Source organism: Pseudonaja textilis, chromosome 4, assembly GCF_049901715.1.
Source record: "Pseudonaja textilis isolate UNSWEBS1 chromosome 4, rPseTex1.2, whole genome shotgun sequence".
NCBI classification, from domain to species: domain Eukaryota; kingdom Metazoa; phylum Chordata; class Lepidosauria; order Squamata; family Elapidae; genus Pseudonaja; species Pseudonaja textilis.
This window is the reverse complement of record NC_141993.1, coordinates 46,965,584-46,990,437: the sequence shown is the minus strand read 5'-3', so window position 1 is coordinate 46,990,437 and position 24,854 is coordinate 46,965,584. Positions and strand designations below refer to the sequence as shown.

At 35.3% G+C, this 24,854-nt stretch overlaps 1 protein-coding gene across 11 annotated transcripts in view; it reads right to left on the bottom strand.

Moving 5' to 3' along the window:
* Positions 1-24,854, bottom strand: part of SH3PXD2A (SH3 and PX domains 2A) — a 227,394-nt gene that overhangs the window by 12,692 nt on the left and 189,848 nt on the right. For all 11 annotated transcript variants that reach the window (XM_026704720.2, XM_026704719.2, XM_087932795.1 and 8 more), the window contains 6 exons: positions 20,587-20,700; positions 18,162-18,245; positions 8,612-8,729; positions 4,375-4,709; positions 1,209-1,258; positions 110-229 (listed from right to left, as the gene is read on the bottom strand). In XM_026704720.2, coding sequence (XP_026560505.1) covers positions 110-229; positions 1,209-1,258; positions 4,375-4,709; positions 8,612-8,729; positions 18,162-18,245; positions 20,587-20,700 — 821 coding nt within the window. The remainder of the gene's footprint in view (positions 1-109; positions 230-1,208; positions 1,259-4,374; positions 4,710-8,611; positions 8,730-18,161; positions 18,246-20,586; positions 20,701-24,854) is intronic.

The following is a 24,854-nucleotide window of genomic DNA, read 5'->3' as shown; positions in this document are numbered from 1 at the left end:
AATTATGGATGGAAAACACTAATACATTTTTAAATCCAAGCTTCTCTTTGATTTTTGCTCACTATATGACAACTATCCATCATTGACTCATTTCCTATTTTAATCTTACCTCTGCCTTTTGTCCTCCATGAAAGCTTATTCCATCAGCTATACAAGACTGGAATTCTGCAATAGTGTAATATTCAACTTCCACTGATGGTGGCTCAGGAGGCTTAGGTAGTTGAAAGCCCTGTGGCAATAAATAGTGACATAGAGATTAATTAAACATGCCAAAGAACAAGGGAAGAGGACATCTAAAATCAAATTATTAGAAATCTAATAATGGATATAAATTGTGGCTGCTGAAACTCCCTAAGCAAGAAAATCAAACTGATATCAGTAGTGGCATATCCAATCAAAACCAGAATTGGACCACTCACTGTGGCCAACTCACCCCGGCTGACTCACCCTGGCTGCTCTCTGCAGCCAACTCACTGTGGGACAACTTGCCATGGGACAATTCAATGTGGGATAACTCAAAGGACAAGTAGAATTGCAGCTCACTCCAGCCTTTGGAACCTCTAACCTGAGAAGGTTCAAACCTAAAGCTAGACAAGGCACACTGCAAATTAACTTGTCACACTCTTAAGTTATTCTGCGTTGAATCATCTCGTGGCAAGATGTCCCGTGGCAAGTTGGCCAGGGTGTCCTAGACCCATCTAAAAGTCCTATTGGTCAAAATTAGAAATATTGGTAGTTGTATAGCAAACACCGAAAAACACTGTACTGAGAAAGGCTATCTTAAATTCTCTTAACTCTGATATGTACTAAATTGCCATACTTTTGAATAAAGAACACACAGTAGAATCTCCACAAAATTTATGGCTATGAAGCTGGAGCTTCACTTTAGCACTTTGGCTGAAAGATTCAAAATAAGGTTGACTAATACTCTAATAATACTCTTATGTATTTCACCTCATATAAAAACATTAGCAACACCTTAGTGATAAAACTTTATAGAGATCTACCTAACTACCATTATGAATGAATTCAGTCATCCAGATGATAATACTTTCTCTTACGATTTAAAAAAACCTTAACCTAGTGTTTCCCTAATTGCTCAGTGGAGAAACCAAGGGCTGGTTTCCTGTACTTAAGCTCTAAATATTAGGCAACATGTAATACTAAATATTTAGTGATTTAAATATAAAAACAAAATCACTACTTACCAAACTAGATTCTCTTCTTGGAGGAGGTTTCATACGCAGATTTGGAGAACCTTCACAAAAAAGGAATATTTCCAATTATTGTCAGTAAAATTGTAAGTAAGAGTAAAAAGTGATTTACTAAGATGTTTATTAACTCTAAGTTCAGAGGGTTTTTTTTCCAATCAAAAATATTCTAATAGCCACAGTATTTAAAAAACCTGAGCAGATGAAAAGAATCTGCTCTACAGGACATTCCAGAACAGACCATAATAATATATTTCTTGTACTGTTTTACTTGGATTTCTAGACCTGAAGAAACAGCTTTTTCAACAATTCTAATATTCTTACATGTTCCAGTAATTACAGGCAATTCTCATATTTAAGCTTGAATCAGCATGTCAGTATTATTATTTCAAACTTGTAAAGCAAATATGGTTTCACCATTTTAAGTTATCAAACTAATTCTTATATTTTGCATCAAGGAAAATTTCAAAAAATAAATCTGTATGCAACATATTACTTTAACTTAAGAGGCTTATTATAAGAGAGGAATAATCATGATCAGGTTCTCTAACAAGAAGGGAATTACTACCAGATATACTACCAGACGCAAAGAACCTTTCCATATGCTACTGGGGATGACAAAGATGGGTACAAAAATGTATAAAAATGTAGGTAGTCTTCAATTTACGACCACAATTGAACCAAAATTGCAGTTGCTAAGCAATGCCATTAAGAGAGTTATCATGTAACCAGGCTAAATTTTATGATCATTTTTACCATTGCTGTGGAAAAATTGCATGGCTTAACACAACTATTAAGTGAATCTGGCTTTCCTAATTGCTTATTGGAAGCTAGTAGAGAAGACTGCCAGTCATAATCACATGTCTGCAAGACACTGCAACCATCAAAATTGAAAGCTGGTTGCCAAATGCCTGTATTGTGATCATCTGACCATGGGACAGTTTTAACTTTGAGGATGGGTCAAACCCACTTTTCCTGAGACAGTCATATCTTTGAACTATCATTAAATGATCGTAATTCTGTACCTCAGGATTCAGATCTGTGGACCAATGTACAGACTGTTCCAAAAAGACAAAACACCATATCTAAAATCAAATGAATAATGCCTTGTATCTATCTGGACTGAAGTTTGATTAAGTAGTCTCCATTCCATACATATAAAAAGAAAAATGTTTATTAATATAGTGATTACACCATACTTTATAGTTGTGCATGATCTTATGAGCTCCATGCAGCTGTAGAATAATGTCTCAGGTCAAAATTTAACTTGTGTATCAAATACTGTAAAGTAATGGGTCACTAGTCTCCAAATATCATTTTCCAGAACATGGTTATCAAAACAGAAGCAGAATGACTCAAATGCAATGATTGCTGCTAAACTACCAGAAGTACACAAGCCCAGAAATATGATTGATTGCCAAAATCTGCTAATAGTTTTTAATAAATTAAAATGCTGGTATACTACTTCTCTTTGGACAAACAATTGAAAACCATAAACTCGACTGAAATGGCTACAATAATTTCAATTATTTACTTACTAATTACATTTATATAGCCACCTAGGTCACCCAAGGCAACTCTGGGCAGCACACAACAATAGATAAAAATAATATTAAAATAGCAAATATAAATATAAAATACCATAATAATAAATATCCTAAAAATGAAAAAATATACAGTCCTTTCAACATACAAATAATCCCAAGACTACTAATATGGATTTCAGCTCTGTTTCAAGTTGTTTCCAATACTGTAGGTTTGGGAGGGTTTAGGATTGGGTGGAGATAAAATCATATGGATTGTTTCTGATTTCAGTGTGTGTGTGTGTGTATACGCGTGTGCATGCACCCACATACTTACATATGTGCAGATTATTCCTCACTGTGGAAAGATGTGCAAAAATCAATAGTCCTGGCAGATGAAAAAGTTGCAGCTTTTTTACTGTAGACTTACAGATTACTCTTTTTAGACAAGTTTTATATGGAATGGTGCTACCTATTACGTCCATTGTGTCCATTTATTCAAGGATTAGATTCATGGATTGACTATATGACAAATCTATGTGCTTTGTGCTTATATATATCTTACACAGAAACAGGCTAGGAAACTGGATATTAAGAAGCAGTATTCTGGCTGATCAGAAGGGGCTATTATGAGCCTTTTCAAGAAACAATAATTACTCTTATACACCCAAACCCTTCAGTCTATCATAGATCTTGGAGGTAATAGATGTAGGATGAATACTGAGGTAGACTGTAGGATGGCAACCTACAGTCCACAGTCTAGGCAGTTTCTTAGCAATATATCACTTTAGCCTGAAATAACTAGTATTTGTGTGTATGTGTATTTGTGTGTGTGGTTTTTTTTCATTTGTGCATGGGTGGGTGTATCTGTAGAAGAAAGAGAGCAAAAGCATGAGTAACTAGCAATTTTAAAGCTACTCTCAAATTCAAGTGTACACAGTTCTAGGGACAAAAAAAACAATGGGCAAAAACTAATGGCTGTTTAAGCATAGAATGAACAACTAATGGCTATTTAATTCATGTAGCAGCATAGGCAAACCAGTTTAGGAAGGTAATCAATAGTTCTATCACACACTATTGCCAGTCACAGCGTGTAGTTTATTACTGTCTTATCTGAATGTTAAGAACTCTAGAATTTGGACTGTAGCTACAGAATGTTCCAAGGAATGATAAAAGAGAACATTATTGAAGAGCTATAGGATTAAAGCTACAATCTTGCACTAATTTAGCAGAGAATTAAACAGGCCTTCTTCTGAGTAACTGCACATTCATATGCAGAACAATATGCATATCTCAGCTTCATATAAACTTGGGATGCAGATTCCCATATAAGGTATATGTAATCTTACACATGCCAAAAAATAATTGCATGCAAAGGACCAGTATTGCCCAAACTAACTCATTTTTGTGTAAATGTTTATAAGATTTTAAACTCATGAAGAAATGAAATGAAAAGAACTAAATTAAATTTGAAAAAATTTAACAGCTGAGAAATATCAAAATGGACAGATGTGTTCAAGAAGCAGCAAAATGTTTAAATTGTAAGCCCTCTAACTTCTCAATTTACAGTCCCATTTCATCTGTGTTTCTAAGTCAAGAGCTTTGGGAGTGGGAAAGCTAGAAGATCATTGTGGTCTTACTTATCTGAGCTCTTTGTGGGGCAATCCGTGCTATGGCAGGAGATCCCTGCACCTGCTTTGAAATCTGCTTGTCTTGGGTCATCATGAAATTGCCATTGGAGTCATTGCATAAGATGGGCAAGCTTATTTCTTTCTTGGCAATATGTGATTCCGTCGTTTCAATTTCTGACTGAGTTTCTTTGTCACTGGAAGATTTCTTGTTCAGCAAATTGCTGATCTCCATGATGTTTCCTATAATTTCCACTGGTCCTGTAAGATTCTTTTTCCGAGAGGGAAGCTCATCTTTTGCTTTCCTCAGATATGATGCTGGGGCCCAGCCTTCTTTGTCTAAATATCTGAAAATACCAAAAATGATTGCAGTTTAGCTGCTTACACCATTATTACATGATGTGGTGCAGAAACTAAATTAGCATTAATTCATATAGCCATGCACTATAAAGCAGTCTGCTGCTCCTTCCATGTCAGCTCAGGAAATGGCTGTGCAAGTACTCTTCTGGTGGTCCTGTAGGCAACAGAATTCTTGTTAGGATTAAAGCACTCTAGCTGTGACAAAATCAAAGAGAAAGATCCAACCTAGAAACCCAAAACTTCAAAGTGCTATATCTTCCTTGTCTGCACAATTTAAAAACCTCCAAGTCTACATGATGGATGGTAGAGCAATGGCATGCAGTTACTCCCCCAAAGCAGCTTTCTTGATATCTTTCCAATAAATGGCATTGAACACAATCCACCTCTTTTTTATTAAACATGTGATCTTATTGGACAAATTAGTCATTAGTTTTCATAGCTCGCTTTTATGGAAAACTTCTGGTATATGTTAATGCAACAATTATTAGCCAATTTTCTGAAAAAGTATAGAAAAGAAAAAAAATGAGAGAAAAGAGGATTTTCTTGTTCTGAAAGTAGAATACCATCAAGACTGCAATAAGGTAGAGCAGCAAAAGGGGAATAATTAGGTTTCTATCCAAAAATCCACTGATGTTTTAATGCTCTTTGAGGGTAGAACTCAATATTTGAACTATAATACTAAAGGAAAAGGCAAATGGTCAAAATCGCCTCTGTTTGAGAATTTTCTTTCCCTTTTAAAACATCTGCTTTCCAGCTCCAGAACACTGGAATTATTCCAGAGGGAAACCAGGAAGGGAGTGGAAGGGGGAGAAAAATGAAAATCAGCATTTTGTATTTATATTTAAGGAGGAGAAGGTTAAGAGTTTAAGGTGGAACTTGCTACACCATTATTTGTACTGGTTCCTCCTGTGACACCTAACTCACCATTATAAAAAACTTTCTTACAAGTACTGTTTATAGCAATTACCTACGTAGTTGGCACAAATTCTCCTACGGATCATCAGTTTTCAAAACTACTTAGGATGCCACAATGTATGTCCTTTTCTGTGTTGTTTTTATCCCTAGCAACATTTCATGTAATCTTTTATGAATCTTTGTAATTATGTTTAATGGATGAAGGAAAGCACAGCAGAGGATTGGAAGGAATACAGAGCCACAAGAAAAGAGAACTAAGAATGCAAGAACTTCAGTATTTCTGACTCTACCTGATATAAGAAATGTATAATGAATACAATGAAATATTCATATCCTTTGTATTTACATTTGGGTATATCTGGCATTTGTTTTGGTACTACTTTTAGAAGGCATCACATTTATAATCTAAATAGAAAACTGCTATCCTTGATTAACCTACAAAAAAAATCTAATTAATTCGATTATGACACTAGAGGAAGAAGAGAATAGGAATAATTTAAAGAATTAGTTCTCATTACTGAGCACTAACAAAAAGCACATTCCTCTCAGCTGTTCACAAAGTTTATTATATTTGGGTAGCAATGGAGTCTGAGCTGCTGGTCATATCCATTGCCCTGGGGCAAACCTCTTTAATTGGCTAACATTATGCAAAGGAAAGAGGTTGGATTAAGAAGACCCTATGGAGATCTAATTTCTACATAAATTAATTCTAGATAGGCTTTTCCTATCCTATTATTATAGTCCAAGACACAAAGTATACATCTTCAAGTCTCGAATAATATGAGCAGTTTCAACAAACCTTTCAAGTTTTGACAGCCAGGACCAATAACAGGTTAACTTAAATCTCAGAAATTGTGTGTGAATAAAAAAATATTTTTGTTATATTAGTAAAGTGGACTTTAAGCCATAGCAGAGGCAACAAACTTTGGCAGAGTGCTATTTGGGGAATGGCTTATTTAGACTTTCTCCACCTTCCACCCTCAATTTAGTGATTATATAAACATAACAATCTCTGTTGGAAAAAAGTCTGAATGTAAAATTACCAACATGATACCATTTCATTTCATCATGGGAGTTTTTAATAAAATAGAATAGCAGCAAAAATATTGGTGTTATCTTTTTCTTTATCTTCTTTGTAAGAACAATATCCTCCTTTAATAACAGTTTCCCGTAAAAGCAAGCTCTGTCTTCCACCCTTCAACCACCATACACACACACACACACACACACACAAACACACAAATACACACAGACACAGACACACACAAACACACAGAGGTACCTTGATACTTGATTGCTTTAAAAGTTGTAAAATTTCTTTACTAAAAAAATGGACAGGGCAAGCTAGAAATTTAATTCATTTTGTGCATATAGGATATAGCGTTGCAGCTATATTAGTAGCTAAGAGAGCAGGATACAAAATGACATTCTCAAGGTTGGTATAATAAAAAGACAAACATGGCTTATTTTTAGACTGCAATGTGAGCAGAGTGGATGAAAATTCTAATTATAATATAGAAGTTCCTATAGTGTAGTCATCTTAAGTGAAAATGCTGAATACTTTGAAGCTCTGTTTGGTTTAAGATAAAATAAAATTTGCTAGTTCAAAATCAATCTTTAAAAACAAAAAGGGAATTTCAAAAGTAAAATCAGGGAGAGTTGATGACATTGTTTTTCCTCCTGCAAATGCTGTGCACTCTGCTCCTGCACCCTTGGCTTTGGATTAAAGTCCAGAGAATGATTTAAAGAGAGAAGAATGCAGAGCTGACACAAGGCCAACCATTCTCTGCTCACAGTGTTAAGAGTCTACTCCCACTCTATCTGCTTTCCTTTATTATTGATGGAAAAGTTAGTACTGAAGATGTTAGTGTCACTATATTTATAGAATATATAGATCTCAGTATGTTTCCGTTATTCAAACCATAGGTGTTGTAAGATAGTCAAGCTACAAAAGCAAATGACAAACTGTGAAACGTATCTATTTTATATACAAAGTAAAATGAACAGAAAATAATCCACAGAACCCGGGGTGGTGGTGAAATGGGTCACCTTGAAGAAAGTTCTGCAATAAAGGCAACCCTTTACTACAGGTCTACTTAAAGTCAGGTATTCAGGCTTCTTAATCAAGCACATTCTTTTTTCCATTTGAATTATAGTGATTTTACTTAATAGTTGAACTGCAAGGCTGCAATCTTTATCATTCTTTGGGAAAAGACCCAGCTAAATTCTGTAGGATACTTCAAAGAAAGGAAAGAAGCAAAAGTATTAGGATCAGTTTGAAACCTGGCTGTTATGGTTAACAATTTTATATTTTTGAGTGTTTTTGATCTTTATTGCATTACCCAGAAAAAGTGTATTGTGCTGAGCACAGCAAACGCCTACGTGGCATTTAATGTATCTAGAACTATGTCATTAAAAATAAGCCCTGGGTTTCTGCATGGAACTAATCATTTAAAGCTACCAGAAGGGAAGTGTTTGAATTACAGCCAAGATTACCTCTTCCTTGCAAAAATTCAACACATATGCTAGCAGATCATGCTGCTCTTTAAAAATCTTCTGTTATAGCTGAGTGAAAATTACATACATGTATACACACAAACAAGAGCGCTAAAAGCTTCCCATAGTTTAAAATATTATATTACAAACCTATGGAACACTGCTTTAATTGAAAAAACTAGGAAAATCCATAGAAAATTTTCTTGGAAAACCCACTTAACCACCCACCCTTCTTAAATGCAAGAACAGCTATACTTGGTTTTAATTTGTAAGACAGAAGTCTTCTATTCTCTCCCTAGTGGAAGAAATCTACAAACTGTAAATCTTATTTTACATACATTATCCAATCAGTTTAACTGGTTTTCATAACATTATTAGCATTTCTATATATTTGAAACATTTTTGGATCCTATCTTTGATAGAAATATATAGGATTTTGTTGGAAGCAAAAGGCTTGCACATGCCAAAATGATATTACCTTATGTACCACCATCCTTCCAGGTTCTTTTGAATGACGTCCACAGTGACTCCCTTGTCGAAACTAATTTCATCCTTCCCCTGGCTGGTATATGACTGAATTGTGACATATTTCTCTTCTAGCAAAGAGAGAGAAGACAACATCAGTTAAGATCAAACAGCTGTTTTCTCTTCTCTCATTGTGATTTCAAATTATTTTGCAGGCAATTAAAATCCTTGAGCATTGCAGAGGTGGAGTCTTGCTTGTGAGATCATACACCTATTAATTATCATACTGTAAGCATGCCTGTGTCAGCACCATCACCACCGCCCAGCTCTTTCCATGCCAACAAATGAGACAGGGTGTCTAGAGAAGGGGCTCCCCTGCATTATACATATGGTATTAACAAAAATCAAACAAGCTGCCAAAGAAGCAAAGCAGTACTGAAGGAACCTTCTCCAGCTGGCTCCATTTAGCACACACATGATTATAGTAACCCTGCATTACTGGAATCTGTACAGTGAAGCTGGAGCATGACCAAAACCTCTTCAACCCCGAGGAACAGACGGAACTATCCTTTTCACACTCCGACAAACAATATCACATTTCAGGACAAAGCAGCCACAGTTGGCTTTTGTTGATTAGATCATATTCTGCTTTCCAGGTCATCTCTACTCATAAAAGAAGAGCAAGTGTATCTTTTTAGCCTTTTTTAAAAATAAAAATTGCTAATTCATTGTTAACCACCTGGATTACTCACTGCAGATAAACACTTGCACCATCAGGAAAACTCATCCCACACTTTAACCAGGTTCACAGGACCACTAATCCTTTTAAGCCAGCACTGATTATATAGAGGGAAGGATTTTACATCGATAATAAGTTGTGGGACTGAATTTGAACCTTCCATACAGAAGGCATGTACATTGTCTACCTCTGAGGTATAGTCCTGTTAACCCAGGAATCAATATTGTCTGGTATTTCTCACAGGCCCTGATTTTTAAAAAAGTAAGACATGATCCTGTGAATCCAGAAACACTCCTTCTGATATTGTTTCTGGATTATCAGGACAATTTCTGTCCATACTTTAATACTTAAAGTGCAAGATCCTTATTTATTATTTGTATACCCTGTTTTCTTCCCAAGGAACTTGAGAATAGCTACATAATATATTTTCCCAATTCTATTGTTCTTATAAGAATTGAGAGAAGAAGAATAAGCCAAGGCTATAGATAACCTGACTGTCTTTACAAATAAGATTTGAGGCAGAACTCTTTCACCTTAACTGGAGATGCACTTAGTTGGTCTGGCAGAAGTGGTTGTCCTTCCCTATTCCATAAACAGCTTTCAAGAGATGCTGCACAAATAGTGGAAAGGAGCAGAGGTGGTATTTAGCAGGTTCTGACCAGTTCTGGAGAACTGGTAGCAGAAATTTTGAGTAGTTTGGAGAACCAGCAAATACCACCTCTGACTGGAAATTTTACAGTATTCTTCCCATGCCATGCACACCAAGCCATGCCCACAGAACTGGTAGTAAAAAAAATGTGAATCCCACCACTGGAAGGGATTCTACTGTATATGATTATTTTTCTCCTAAGACCTCAAAGAGACACATTTGGAGGTCTCCTTTCTTAACAACAATTCTATAAGGAAAGTTGGCTAATCAGCCCAAAGTCACCTAGCCTGTTTTATGACTAAGTAAGGATTTGAACATAGGCATTATTTCTTAGAAATAACTATATCTTGCATTTAAAACTATGTTAGGAGGTAGACCAAGTGACTCAAATCTCTTATCAGAAGAAGCATAAATTGTGAAAATTGTATACTGGTTTGCTGTTGCCTATTTCTAGAACATGTGTCCTAAAAGAAGTTATAGAAACAAAATATCCCCACATTAATGTAAGTAATGCATCTGGATATGGTTGAACATTGTCAATAAGGAAAAGTGTAATTGCAGTAGACAAAAGAAGATTTCTTATGTAAAGTATTTTTAAAGAAATGAGGGATATTGTTCCAGAGGAAAATAAAGAATTTTAATAGTAGATAGTATGATCTCAACTGGATTATTTGGAACTGCAGACATTTGCACACAACAAATTAAATAGGAGAATCACCCCAAGGGAAAGGGGTTTGCTATTAGAGCCAATAAAGGCGGATAAAAGCGATCTCATAAAAAAGATCATAAATGGAAGGGATGGGGAAGATTATGAATATCTGGAGTAGATTAGTCTCAGTTGTCTTAAGATTGAAGGATGGTGTGTAGGACATAATTAGATATAGTGTAGTTTGCCAGGAGTCATGAGATTCCGGCCAATTCACATAACTTAAGGGTTTATTGTGGATGCTTAATCCACCAATACTGCTATAAGGATTTCTCATTTTCAGCCATGGAATTGAAACTGGGTTAACTTCTTTTGTAACTTGCACATCAGCAAATCTGGACTATAGTCAGTAGAATTGGTTGAGCCTAGGTGCTTGGCATAGTTTGAAGAGTCTTGATATTCTTATTGACCAGCTGTGAGGTGTTAAATATTGCTAATAAGAGGACAGGAGATAACAGCAATGCAGGCAGATTACTCTTGCTTTACAGACACTTTTAACATGTTGTTTTCAGCATAGCTTGTGAATCAGCTATTTTCTGTTGCTGGTTAAAAACAAGGAAAACTTGAAAGCCTATGTGAACAGAATCAGTGTTAATTCTTTCCTTTCTGACAATGCTGGCAATGCATTTTAATGAACGGACAACCACGACCCATTAGAATGGCCACTTTTGATTTTATATTACAACGAAGGAACTATAGTTACAAGTCAGGGGTAGGATTCTCCTGGCTCTGAACTGGTTTACTCCAATGAGCATATGAGTCCACCCACCCGCCCCTATTCTTTCCTGTGCTTATGTCTTTTTGTTAGAGCACAGCTGATTTGCGCAGCAGTGCAGTTTGACACGCCTCAGCTGTTATCTTCAGCCACAATTGAAGGTAAGTATTAGCTTTTTAAAATGTGGTGCATGTGCGCAGAGCATGCATTTGGCGCTCACTTGCTCATTTGCTCACCGAACCGGTTGTTACACTGGTTGAATCACACCCCTGTTACAAATAGCAAAATAGATAGCATAGCTCTGCCTTTTCAAAATATGTACTGTAAACCTCTCATAAACCTTATAAACCTCTGGCTTTATAAAATTTAGTAAACACATAGGTCTTTCTCATATTTTATTTATTGAATTTAGAAATTACCCATCTCCCTCACAGAGATGGTATACAAATAAACATAAAATCTATATGTAAATATTATGATAAAATAGTTAAAAACAACAAAACATAAAATAAAAAGGCAAAGCAGGGTTTCAGGGCACTATCATCTCTAGATATATTTGGTATCATGATTGACCATACTAACTGGAGATGAAGAAGTGTTATATTCTAATATAATTCAGAAGATTCCACTATAGGGGAAACCTGATAGATATTTCAAATGCAGCCATGTGTTATAAAGATCATTCCTGTACTAGATCATTCCTCATGACACTAGTGCCCATAGTGGAGTAGTATCAATCTGATTTTCAGAAGCAAATGAGTTTATGCAACAAATATAATGATCATATAACTTATATATGTTCCATCCTCTTCAAATGAACTACTGGCATTAGGGCATTAATACTTCATACAGAGTAAACTGTTTTTCATTATACATCTTTTGGTGGAAAAAGGAAAGAAAAATTAATTCAAAACCACTCTTCATGCACAGCCGATTTTGAAAAGTGTGATATAAAACATAAGCACTGTTGATGAATAATGAGGTGTCAGCTTATCTGTCAAGTGCTCATTTAAATAAAAATATAGTTTCCAACAAAGGATTCAGCAGCATTTTAGAGGAGCTACTACAGCTGTTTTAAAGTTCAGAGTAAACCAGTTAAATATTACAATGTTTTATGTGACTTGTGTATAATAACATTTTGCCTGCTTTCTAAGCCTCAGTACTTAAGCATAAGGAATCGTCTGATTTTGTAGAGGATATAGGAGTATATACATCATCTGTCTACTCTATGTTGACAGGGAAAGATTTGAAGAAAAGCTTCTATGCTATTCAGCTAAATGGGATACAGTCAGGGATGGGATCCGACTGGTATAACTACCGGTTCTGTCACTCTGTGTCGCATGCACAAGTCGCGCGAGTCGTGCGAGTGCAATTTACGACTTGCTGAGCTGCCCAGACAGCTGAGCAGCACTGCGTGCAAGCGTGCAGCAGTTGGAAAAGCCCTTGTTTCCTGCTTTTTCAACTGCAGCTGTGTCACGCAAAGCAGCTGCGGTTGGAAAAAGCAGGAAATAAGGCTCAGGTAAGAGCTCGGGTGGGCAAGTGGGCCAAAACAGCAGCAGATATAGAACTGGTTCTATGTCTGCTGCTCTTCAGAACTACCAGTTCTACAGAGGTGGACAGAACCGGTAGAATCCCACCTTTGGATACAGTGCTATATTAAGTATTCTACCAAACTTCTATTTTTGTAATACACTATCACACTGAGAAGAGCTGAGTGATCTGTGGTCTCTAGACTCAACCTGTGTATCTCCAGATTCTCATATTGTCTGATTATTAGCCTTGGAGATATGGACTTGGAATGTAAGATTTTGAGGGTTAATAAATTTCCCAACTTCTCTTGTCTTGTGCCTAATGGTGCATGTCAAAACTGCAATATTAAAAAAGAGGGAGATGCCAGGACCAAAGAGAATAATTTTATATAAGTCTTAGCAGAAATATTGGAGTGGCCATTTACACCCTTAAATCCAATGTTCTGCTCATAGCAAGACTCCCAAATCAAAGCTTTCCAGCTGTATTGTCTCCACTTAAGCATGTCAGCTTTCCAGCCCATTGTCTCTCACTGTGGTTAGTTCCATTGTTCATCTACTGTTAAATGTTTGTTCCCTCTAAAAAACATAATCTACCTTTCTGTAACTTAAATCCATATTTATATGTATTGAACTTTTGGACTAGAAAGCAAAAAGGTTCTGATTCCATGTGACATCCTTTCTACATCTGAATAGTCCTTCCATATTCTTCAATTATCCTCCAGCTGAAATGTATCTTGCACTTTCAATGTCTCTTCCCAAGGCATAGTTTCTAGACATCCAACAGGGCTCTTTTCTGGATCTGTTCCAATTTCTCGACATCTGGTGGATAAAGTCTCTCTGGTTTGCTCTGAGCTGGACTCTATCTAGTCAACTGTATGCAGATGATTCCTACAGAGATGACTGAAATGAATTTTGGGATGAGTTCAAGCCTTTCAGTCTCAAGGAAGTATATAGAGTTTTTGGAGTTGCAAGTACAACCACTTGGATATTAGATATATTTTTATCAATCAAAAACTACTATATATACACAGTAAGTTTTATGATAAATACACCCACAGTTGAAATAAATCATATTGCTACAAATAGCTGACTAAGAGCAAACCTTGTTTTAGAAGAAGATTCAGATAGTTCAAATAAGGTTTGGGCTTGAAATCAAATATGCAACTGCTAAACAGCTGAAATTTGCCCATCAACAAGTCTGGTTTCCAAAGATTCATTTTCTCTGGAAAAAAGCCATTCAAAATTGAATGTGAATTCTGAAACATTTTCTTTGTTTATTTAAGAAAAGGAAAAGCAAGGCAGAAAAAGACTAAAAGATAAGAGGATGAAATGCTTATAAACTGGTGTAAAATATTAAATTTCTATAGATATTAGAGCTTCATTTATGCTATGGTTATGGTGGCTATGGTGTTTTATTTTTAAGCATTCTAATCTGGAACAGGAAGCTATCATTAAAGTTTCTGTTTGCAAAATGATTTTGCAGCAAAATTCTATAACATTTCCCAAATTACATCTATTTGATTTCTTGCTGTGATGGAAAAGAAAAGCCCACAAACACACATATAAATGAGATTTAGGCACTGAATTTTGATTATTGGTCTCCTTGTAAAACCTCAAAGCAAGTTGGGATAATCCTACCTCAAGGCTAATCATGAAAAATTATAATATCAAATATATGGAAGTTTGCATTATGGGAAAAAGCAACAAAATATCATTCAGAAGAATGACTGCTTTATTATTCAAAAGAACTAACCAAAGAAGTTTAAGCAATTCTGAATATGACAATGCTTAATTTAGTATGTTTACTTTTTTTCCAAATAAAACTAAAGCCAACAATATGGTCTTCATTGTTCTTAGTTAAGTGATCTACTTCTGAGAGATTGTGTGTATGTGTATAAAATGCTTTTATGAATAATTATTCATCTCTTATTTTAAGACAATTTATATTTAAAGGAACGATGCTTTTAGCTTCTCCCAAGTAGTACTTTTTTCACTTATTTTCAGACATAATTCCTTTTTTGTGTCTAACTTGCTTGTTTTGCTTCCTTGCCTGTTTCAGACTATATTAACTATGTACTGTACAGACAGGGAGCTTGCTAGGATCCTCATTAGCTTCTGTGAATTCTCGAACTGAATTATCTGAAATATAAGATTTGCTAAAAACATGGAGATCCAAATAAATTGCTGAAAATCTAAGAAATGTTACTTTCTTTCTTCAAACAAACGTTGGATAAGGTTCCTCACTTCTCTCACTCACTTTTTAAGGTAAGTGAACATCATGTTGATACGCATATTACACTTCTATAATACAGTATTTAGCCTCTTTTAGATTTTCTGAATTTTTGCATATCTTTGCCACTAATACTAGGTCCCTTTATCACAGTCAAGTTCTTACCAGGCTTCTCATAGGAGCCTGTCATACCCTGCTCACAATAACATTTTGAACTTCTGTGCTTAATTATAGATACTAAACAGTGTAGAAAAGATTACAAAACAATTTCTAACACTTGGTTTTTTTTTTCACCCATTCACAAATCCTGAAATGGAGAAGGGGTATGACAATAGCGAGTGTCCTTAAAAATGACCATCATATCAAATTTGCTCAAATAGCACAGCATGACATCTCAAAGAAGACAAGAATATAACTTGCTTTGGCCTCCCATCAGAAAAACACTGGCTCAGAATAGAAAAATAGTGAAGTGGAAGCAGAAGCTCATTAAGAAAAACTGATGCTCACTTCAAATTTGCCCACAAGTAATTTTCTTCCTATACCACAAACAAACTAACCAAGAAATAAATCTACGCTACAGATTGGATATAAACGTTCAGCAAATCTAGCCATTTCATCTACTCTGATACTTCCTGTTTAAAAAAAGTAATGCTGGATATTGAAGAGCTGACACAAGGAAAAGTATCCACTTGTTTAATTTGTGATGCTGTATCAGTAATGGAACATCACTATAGGATCTGAGAATGTCTGGAAAGGTTGGAAGAAAAGGCATGCACTCTAGAGAAGATCATCTAATTAAGGTTCCTAAGCAAAATGCAATAGTTCAAGTTCTGTTTTTCAAACCACAAAATAATTCTCCTTAAACACATTTTCCTCTCAGTCAGCAGACCTTTCACTCTAGTTATTCTTCTTTCTTTAAATCAGCTCATTTAGGCCAAGTTTCTGTATCTAAGAATTGTTCTTCAATAATGACCTAATAGCAATGTTTTAGAACATTTATGGCCAGAACAGATATTCCTCTAATGCAGGGGTGTCAAACTCGTGTCATCACAAACTCGTATCATCACAGCGTCATCAGGTGATGTATCATGACTTTTCCTCCTTTGCTAAACCAGGCGTGGGTGTGGCCACTGCATGACCCATCTGGCCCATGGGCCATGAGTTTGACAGCCCTGCTCAAATGGCATCTTTGTGGGGATGTGTCCTTTTAACAAACACATGTCTTCAAATGGCATTCAATCAGGCTTCAAATACATGCAGTAACTATCATGTCTCTTTCTTAAATGACTGTGGCACAACCAGGGACAACAAATTTAATGATTGTAAAACTTTAGGGATTTTTTTAAACATAAGTCATAATCTTTTCTCAAAAAAAAGCAAAAGCATTATATGAGAGAAGTTTATTACTGTATTGTTCTAACCATTGCTGATAAATTATAAAAATATAAATTTCATACAATATGTTTACATGTAATGCTAAACATAGAAAGCTGATTTGATTTGTACTGATTCAGTTATTTAGAAACATTTTGGAGTCTAAGATTATTTGATGCAAAAGAGTTTAATCACATAGCATGCAAAAGCTGATTCCAAAGTTTATGTTCAAGACTTTATAGGTTATTTAAGAGACAATCTAAATACCTTTTAAAAATGTTTTTGACATTCTCTTATTCAACTTTTTCAGGCACTTAAATCTGCCTACTGTCTTACAGGCAAATACAACTTACCCAAATACCAGCACTTCAGAAATTCACCTTCAACAATATTTTTAATTTATTAAGTAAATTTTATATGTTTATTAAATCAATTTAAATATCAGACAATATGGAACTATTAGGGGAAATATTCAATAATGTTTGGGAACTCATGAGAAGAAAAAAATTGCTTTTCTTCTCTACCAGAAAAAGGAGAATTAATAAAAAATAAATCAGTTCTTGATGAACCTAGGGCATTGTTGAGATATAATGTTAAATTGTCACAGACTTTGTTTTTACAGTGTGACACATAGTTTGTTATATACTGTGACTTTTTTCTGTTTTGTAATAGGTTCACGTGTTACAATAAGCCATTCTGTGGAGTATATGTGAACTACATTTTGTAGTTCACATATACTCACTTTACAATGTTGCTTTCCCTCTCTTCTCTGGAAAGTTTTTAAAAAGTTAATATAAGCTATTAACTGAGGATTTGGAAACATTTTCTTTTTAATCCAAATGCCAAATGTGGTAGTTAACTCATTTTTAAAAACAATTTCAAAGTGAATTCTAGCTTCGTACAAATTTCAGTTCCAAATGGGGAAGAAGAAACTGACTTCCCCAATCAAATTTGTTTCAGTAATTTATCAAAGACAGGACTTTTCCTTATGAGTAACAGCAATGCTTCTAGTAACAAAAACTGAACTGGAAGAAGTAACTCTTGATGTCTTAGAATATCCCTAGGGAAGCAAGGAAGGTCAAGGAGGCTACAGATCACAGGAAAGATGATTCCTGTTCAGTAAAAGACTGATCATTCATTTTATAATTGTAAAATTGCCATTTTATAATTGTAATTGTAAAATACCTCTTGAGAACATTTCCAAAATGTACATTTAGAAGAAGTCTTAGTGTAATTTTTAACCAAATTTTTAAAAAGTAGAAAAAAGGTAAGTATATCTTTCTGCATGAAGCTAGAATAAACATACCTTTGAATAAATACAGAAAAAGATTCTCAATGATCCCAGGTTTCACTACCGACTAGACTACCAGAACAACTGTTTGTAAAACACAAGTGTCTCTAATATCTTTAATCGACTCCTATGTTGAAATGTTATCAGCAGATAACATTACAATACCCTCTATCTTCACTGCAAACAGACTTCTTTCTGCTGCAGGAAAACAAGGCCCTATCAAAGCTTACGCAGCTGCCAGCCATTCTTAGCAGCATCAGATAGCAAGAGAAGCAGCAGCAACCAAGCATGTGCATCTTTCAAGGGACCACATCCCAGAAAAATGTTCACCTCGACTCTGCTGCCTGTTGACCATCCCTCCCAGTGTCCATCGCCGATCCAAGCGTCTCAGGTGAGCCTTGCGTCTCTTAGAAACTATTTTGGAAAAATGGATGAAAACATAAAACAAGGAAAGGAATATAAAATGTGATGGATGGAGAACACAAACTGAACAAAAAACAATGATCATTGCATAGCTTCACCCTGCATTAACAAGAATGTGATGTGATAAATAATGTAATGAGATTACTTTACAACATGCCATTAAGCAAGGACCTCACATGACCATAGCGTTTGACTTCCTGCTGGCTTCCTCATTGACTTTGTTTGTGGGAAGTCCAGAAGAGAATGTCACAAACTGCAATAATGTGACCCTGGAATGTTGCAACAACTATCTTGTTGTAACTACCATTGTTAGTAGCTGAATGAAAGATTGCTGAATGAATGGTCATTACATGAGAACCTCCTGTAATTCTAAGAGGCTGAACATTTTTGGATCTCTTGGAAGCAAATCAGCTTTAAAACAATGAATATCCAAACCGGTTCTTTATTTAGGTTTGAAACATTTTGAAAAATATTTTTTTAAACCTAGTAAATTGGAAGTTAGGTCCTGGAAACAGGCGACATCATGGGGGTGTGAGCAGGATGAGGAAGGAACACCCCTGATCTATTCCCAAGACAGATAACTAAATTATGTTAGGTAATTATGAAAGAATAGTGTAAATAATCTGAAGAAGACCTGAACCAAGCCAAAGTTTGGAAGAGTTAGCATACACAATTTCTATCTTGAGACCAGCTTTCTGATTCTTTAAAAATGACATTTAGAGAGATCCAAGGCAATTATATGTGCTATCAGATATGACAATATCATCTGTTCAATATGCAGAGACTCACTTGTGTATAAAAAGAAAGAATTCTTTGTGACAGTGTAATTGTTAAAATAGCTGAACACAGAGGACATTTCATTGTTGCTTTTTTTCCAGGAAGCAACATGTTTCTTGCATTCATAACTGAATATTTTGAACTTCAATGTACAAAGAGAAAGAAATAAATCTACCAGTTTTAGTCTTGAGTAAAAAAAAATTAAAGAATTCCTGTGAGGAAAAATATGTAACCTGCATTAACAGCTCCAGCTAAATTTGATTATGTTTATTACTTTATTTTTAATTATTTTTTTTTATCCAATTATGTTCCTCCTCCTATTTTTCCCACAACAGCAACCTGTGAGGTGGGCTGAGTTGAGATTGATAGGCCCAAACTCACCCAGATGGCTTCCATGGCAAGGTAGGACTTGAACTCACTGTCTCCCACTTTATAGCTTGGTGCCTTAACACTGGACCAAACTGGCTCTTTGTAGATTACCCATCTACAACTGATTCCTGAATTTCCTAGTCTACTAATCAAACATCATTTTGCCATACTATTGTCTACCATCCAGCATCCTCTAATACCACTATGTCGGCTGAATCTTTCTACTTGCATAGATTTTTTCTTCAACTGGCCAAAGACCATTGTGCTCTGCTCTCCAAAAGACAAATGCTGATGAATTACAGAAAACTTGCTTTCTGCACTCCACAACATTTTCACTTCCATTTAAACATAGCTGGCTTGAAATTGGAGTATGAAGTATGGACTATTAGCTACCTATACTCCATTATTTTGCTGTAGTAATATATTTTGTTTTTTGTTTTTTATCTCTAGGCATTGTTAAGTGGAATATAATCAGACTGTTACTGTACTGGGATCATTATTAAAACTTAATGACAAGTGTCCTCTGTGCCCAGTTATTCAGGATTTAAATGATGAACAACTTATATAGGAATGCAATAATGAGAATAATATATGCTAAAATGGAGCAAATACATGGGAATAAGTGGATTCAGTTAGCACCATCCAAAGGAGGTTAGCTAAGAGCACTTTTTGGAGAATGGGTATTTGCCAGATCAGACAAAAATGCATGTGATATAGAACAAAAGTACAATAACCTTTACATGGCAATATCTGCATATGATTAAGCATCTATTTCATTTTAAAAATATTTTAAAATTGAGAATTTTAAAGACATTACACATAGACTCCCCCAACTATGAGAAATTAAAGAGAAAATTGGAATAAGAAGTTACTGTATCCTCTCTTGCCAATTAATAGGCATATATTACCAATATACATCACTGTTATAATTATTCCAGCTAACTGCTAGAAGTTTTGCATTATTATCATACAGAATATTTATGTTGAATACTTTTATTACACTTTCTAATTTTTCTGTATAATTGAAAAAAAGAATATTTCTTATATTCCTTATGGATTCCATTCTTATAATCAAGAAGCTCTGGATCACAGGAATAATTTTTTACACTTCCTTGGTTCTCCATTTTTTCATCTGCACTATATTTGAATATAGAAAAGTGCCTGTAAATGCATCAGGTTTTCTTACCTTCTCCTCTTTTGGACATGTTAATTTCAGAATCATCTCTAATTCCACTTTGGGATTCCAAATAAGTTGCAGGGACCCAGCCTTGCTCTTCTGAAGTACTTACAAACCACCAACCTGTAAGGATACAGCAAAAGTGTTGTTATAGACAAGCAAGTGCTTAGAAACCGTCATGGGCTAAAACTAATAATAGAGGAAAATATAGAAGCCAAATAGCTGTCATAGAGCCTGCTGCAAACTATTTTTGTGTATTCACTTTTAGGGATTTACAGAGATATTTTTTTAAAAAAAGGTGGGTGGTGTTTGTTCCTCTCCAGAAGTATTGCTGGAAGCCTTCCTGAGATTCCTTGCTGGCATCACTTGAGACTTTCAAGAAGAGATTGGACTGCCATTTGTCAGAAATGGTGTAGGGCCTCCCGCTTGGACTAGATGACAAACAAGGTCCAACTCTGATTATCTGTTATCTGTTATCATATGAAGGGTTGGAGAAATTGTGTTTGAGACAAACTGTTAATCTGGAATTCAAATATTTAATAGACATATGAGGAGGAGAAGGGAATCTGGAAAGTGACAGCTTGCCTTTAGTATGTGACAAATTTATAATTGAATATTTTCTATAGCTCACATGCTGCAGCTGAGAAGGAGAGAGAATAAGTTGCCAGGAATGAATATAGCAGAATCCATACGCATTTTTCAATATTAAGCTGCTATATGCATGTTGAGAAATCAGTTTAGCCCAAATTAATTGTATCTGTGAATGTTTAAATACTGTTGAAGTGCTTGAAAGTTCAAATACATAGGTTCAAGTACATAAGGAAGGCTGAGCACCAAGGAATTGAGGCCTTTGAACTATGGTGCTGGAGAAGACCCCTGTGAGTCCCTTGGACTGTAAGGTGATCAAAACTGTCAGTCCTAGAGGAGATCAACTCTGCCTGCTCTTTAGAAGGTCAGATCCTGAAAATGAAACTCAAATACTTTGGCCACCTAATGAGAAGGAAGGACTCACTGGAGAAGAGCCTAATGCTGGGAAAGATTGAAGGCAAAAGAAGAACGGGACAGTAGAGAATGAGGTGGCTGGATGGAGTCACTGAAGTAGTCAGTGTGAGCTTAAATGGACTTCAGGGGATGGTTGAAGACAGGAAGGCCTGGAGGAATGTTGTCCATGGGGTCGTGATGGGTCAGACAGGACTTTGCGACTAACAACAACACATAAATAAAATGGAGATGAAGGTACTCTATACTATTTACTAAGTGTTATTTTGATATTCTGTATTTCATGGAATTCAGAACTACCAGGAGACTGTGAATTCTAGTCCCATCTTATTTCATGGAATTCTAACCCCATCTTATTTCATGGAATTCAGAACTACCAGGAGACTGAATTCTAGTCCCATCTTAGGCACAGTATCAGCTGGGTGACTTTGGGCTCATCACAATCTCTCAACCTTAGGAAAAAGGCAATGGCATTTCTGAAAATCTTGCAAAGAAAACTGCAGGGACTAGTCCAGTCAGTTGCTAGGAGTCAAGACTGATTCAAGACATATATGCACACACACATATACACCAGAGGTGGTATTCAGCAGGTTCTGACCAGTTCTGGAGAACCAGTAGTGGAAATTTTGAGTAGTTTGGAGGACCGGCAAATACCACCTCTGACTGGAGATTTTACAGTATCCTTCCCCTGCCACGCCCACAGAACCAATAGTAAAAATATTGAATCCCATCACTGACACACACATAAAACAAATTTTGTGGAATTAGATATTTTTCCATTCCTAAAAGTAGATGCTTATTCTCTAAAATGAACTAATATTTATCTAGGAAACTGATTTCCACTTTAGCTGACTAAAATCCATTCAAATACAATTTATAATCCTTCTTACACTCCAGTGTTAAAAGCAGTTTTTAACTTTTGGCAGATTCTTTCTGCTTCATTCACCATTAAATATAAAGAAAAGTAGTATTGAGAAGTAAAATATATCATTTGATTACTTTGTTTTATATATATATATATATATATATATATATATATATATATATATATATATATATATATATATATATATTTTATATTTGTTGTTGGTTGTTTTCTCACGCGTAAGATTCAAAGTATCTAGGCAGCGTTTCGATGAAGTCTCATTCATCATCATCAGGCCTCTGTCTTTGGCTCTTGCTTTTCAGAGTGATGTGAGGTTGCAGCTGCTTTTTCTTTCTAACTGTCAGTGGGGTGGGATTTGAATGGGTGGGGGCTTGGCTGTGTTCAAATCCCACCCCACTGACAGTTAGAAAGAAAAAGCAGCTGCAACCTCACATCACTCTGAAAAGCAAGAGCCAAAGACAGAGGCCTGATGATGATGAATGAGACTTCATCGAAACGTTGCCTAGATACTTTGAATCTTACGCGGGAGAAAACCCGAACAACCAAAGATCCACATACAAATACCCATGAGAACCTCAGAAAACAAATATATATATATATATATATATATATATATATATATATATATATATATATATATATATATATATATATATAGAGATCAGTAATTTGTGAACTGGGAATTGGACAGTATTTGCTGTTACAGTTATTCAATTGAGAGATGAGGAATAATATGGACCTTCTCTTTTAAAATTCCCTCCTTTCACAAACACATTTCCCAATGCTAGCTCTTTATGATTATGGGCCAAGACCATCCAATTTCAAATTAAGTCTTAGAAATGAATGCAAAGATCTATTATTTATTATCTGATTTATCTTCCACCTTTTCATCTAGGAATAGAAACAATTTGCCCATAAATGAAGAGAAGCAGTTGGGACATAGTTGGAAAACAAGGCCTGGATAATTGTGAGAAATACTTCATGTATCTTCTTTCATTGTATGTAGTGGTCCCTATAATAAATACATGGTGTGAGGAGGAGAAAAAGTTGGTTCTGCAGATAAACAGCAATTCTTATTCAAAAACAGTTGGATATAGTCAGAAGCAAACAATTATTTAACTTAATAATTTCGCCTGTAGATTCACTACCTGACTGATTTTGGCACTACCGTGCTTTAGCATTCCTTCACTATGAAACTCAGAGAATAGTTTCCAGCTGGTATAAATAAAACGCAGAGCATAAGAGTGCATGCCTTTAAATTTATAATAATCTGCTACATCTGTCTGATTATCAGCATTTTTAATCCACTTTTTCTGCTTGCAACACATTTGAGTTTGGATTGTTCTGGCTCTACGCTGTATTCTATGCCCCACTGCTACACTGAGTGACTCTACCTTCACTCCCACTTATCAGCTCCATTCCTTTTTTTCCCCCAGTTAGACAGATCCTACGGTTTTCCATTCTATTTCTAAGGCTTTCCATTTCTTTCCTCTCCCTAGAGATCAGCAGAATAAACTTTTTGTTAAGACAAAGAGAACTATTTGTATAAAGTGTCATCAATAAATGTTGGAGTAACATCAAGACTCTCTGCCACTGCAGGTAAGGAAGTTGAAATCTTTGTTGAAATCGCAGGAGTAACAAAAAAACAGACTGTGGTCTCTTAAATCTAAGAGAGGCCTTGCACTCTGAGATTGTCTACCTTCAACCATTTTGAAAAGAACTGGATATATGAAATCTATCTTGGAGTTTAGCCAGAATGATTTCTGAAACTATTTCTAATGTCCCTGGCTGTTATAAAAACACTGAAATAATGCATGTAGATATCTTTGTGTCCCCCTGCCTCTTCATTATTTTTCCATTGTTGCCATACTTTTTAAAATCATAAGCATTGTTATATTGATTTTTATTATTAAATTCAATTTCACACTTCTCAATTGTTCAAAAAGAATAAAAACATACACTACATATTATACCATAACCACTTCCCCAAGAAGCAAAGTTTTCCAAAACTTAATCTGTTTTTCTCAGTTGTAGAATTTAAATTTAATTAAATTGTTACACAATAGGGAAGAGATTCTGTCAATATGATATTCACCCATGGTAGCTGTCTATACAAAATAACACTAAAAAGATAATTGACATAGCTACTTCATTTCAAAACAGTTTCACATAGTTTGCTGCTCAAAATGAGGATTTTTTTAGTGATACAAAAGGACAAGAGGTACAGTGAGTTGAACATACATTTGTAATTATAACACAGAAATAAATAGACCAGAAGCTGATGTACATCTGATCCTAATTAGACGGAAATGGTCCTATGAATTATTCTTCATAAGCAAATGTTGGATGAGTGAAGTCTGTGCTATAGTTAGCAACTGAAAACCCATAAACT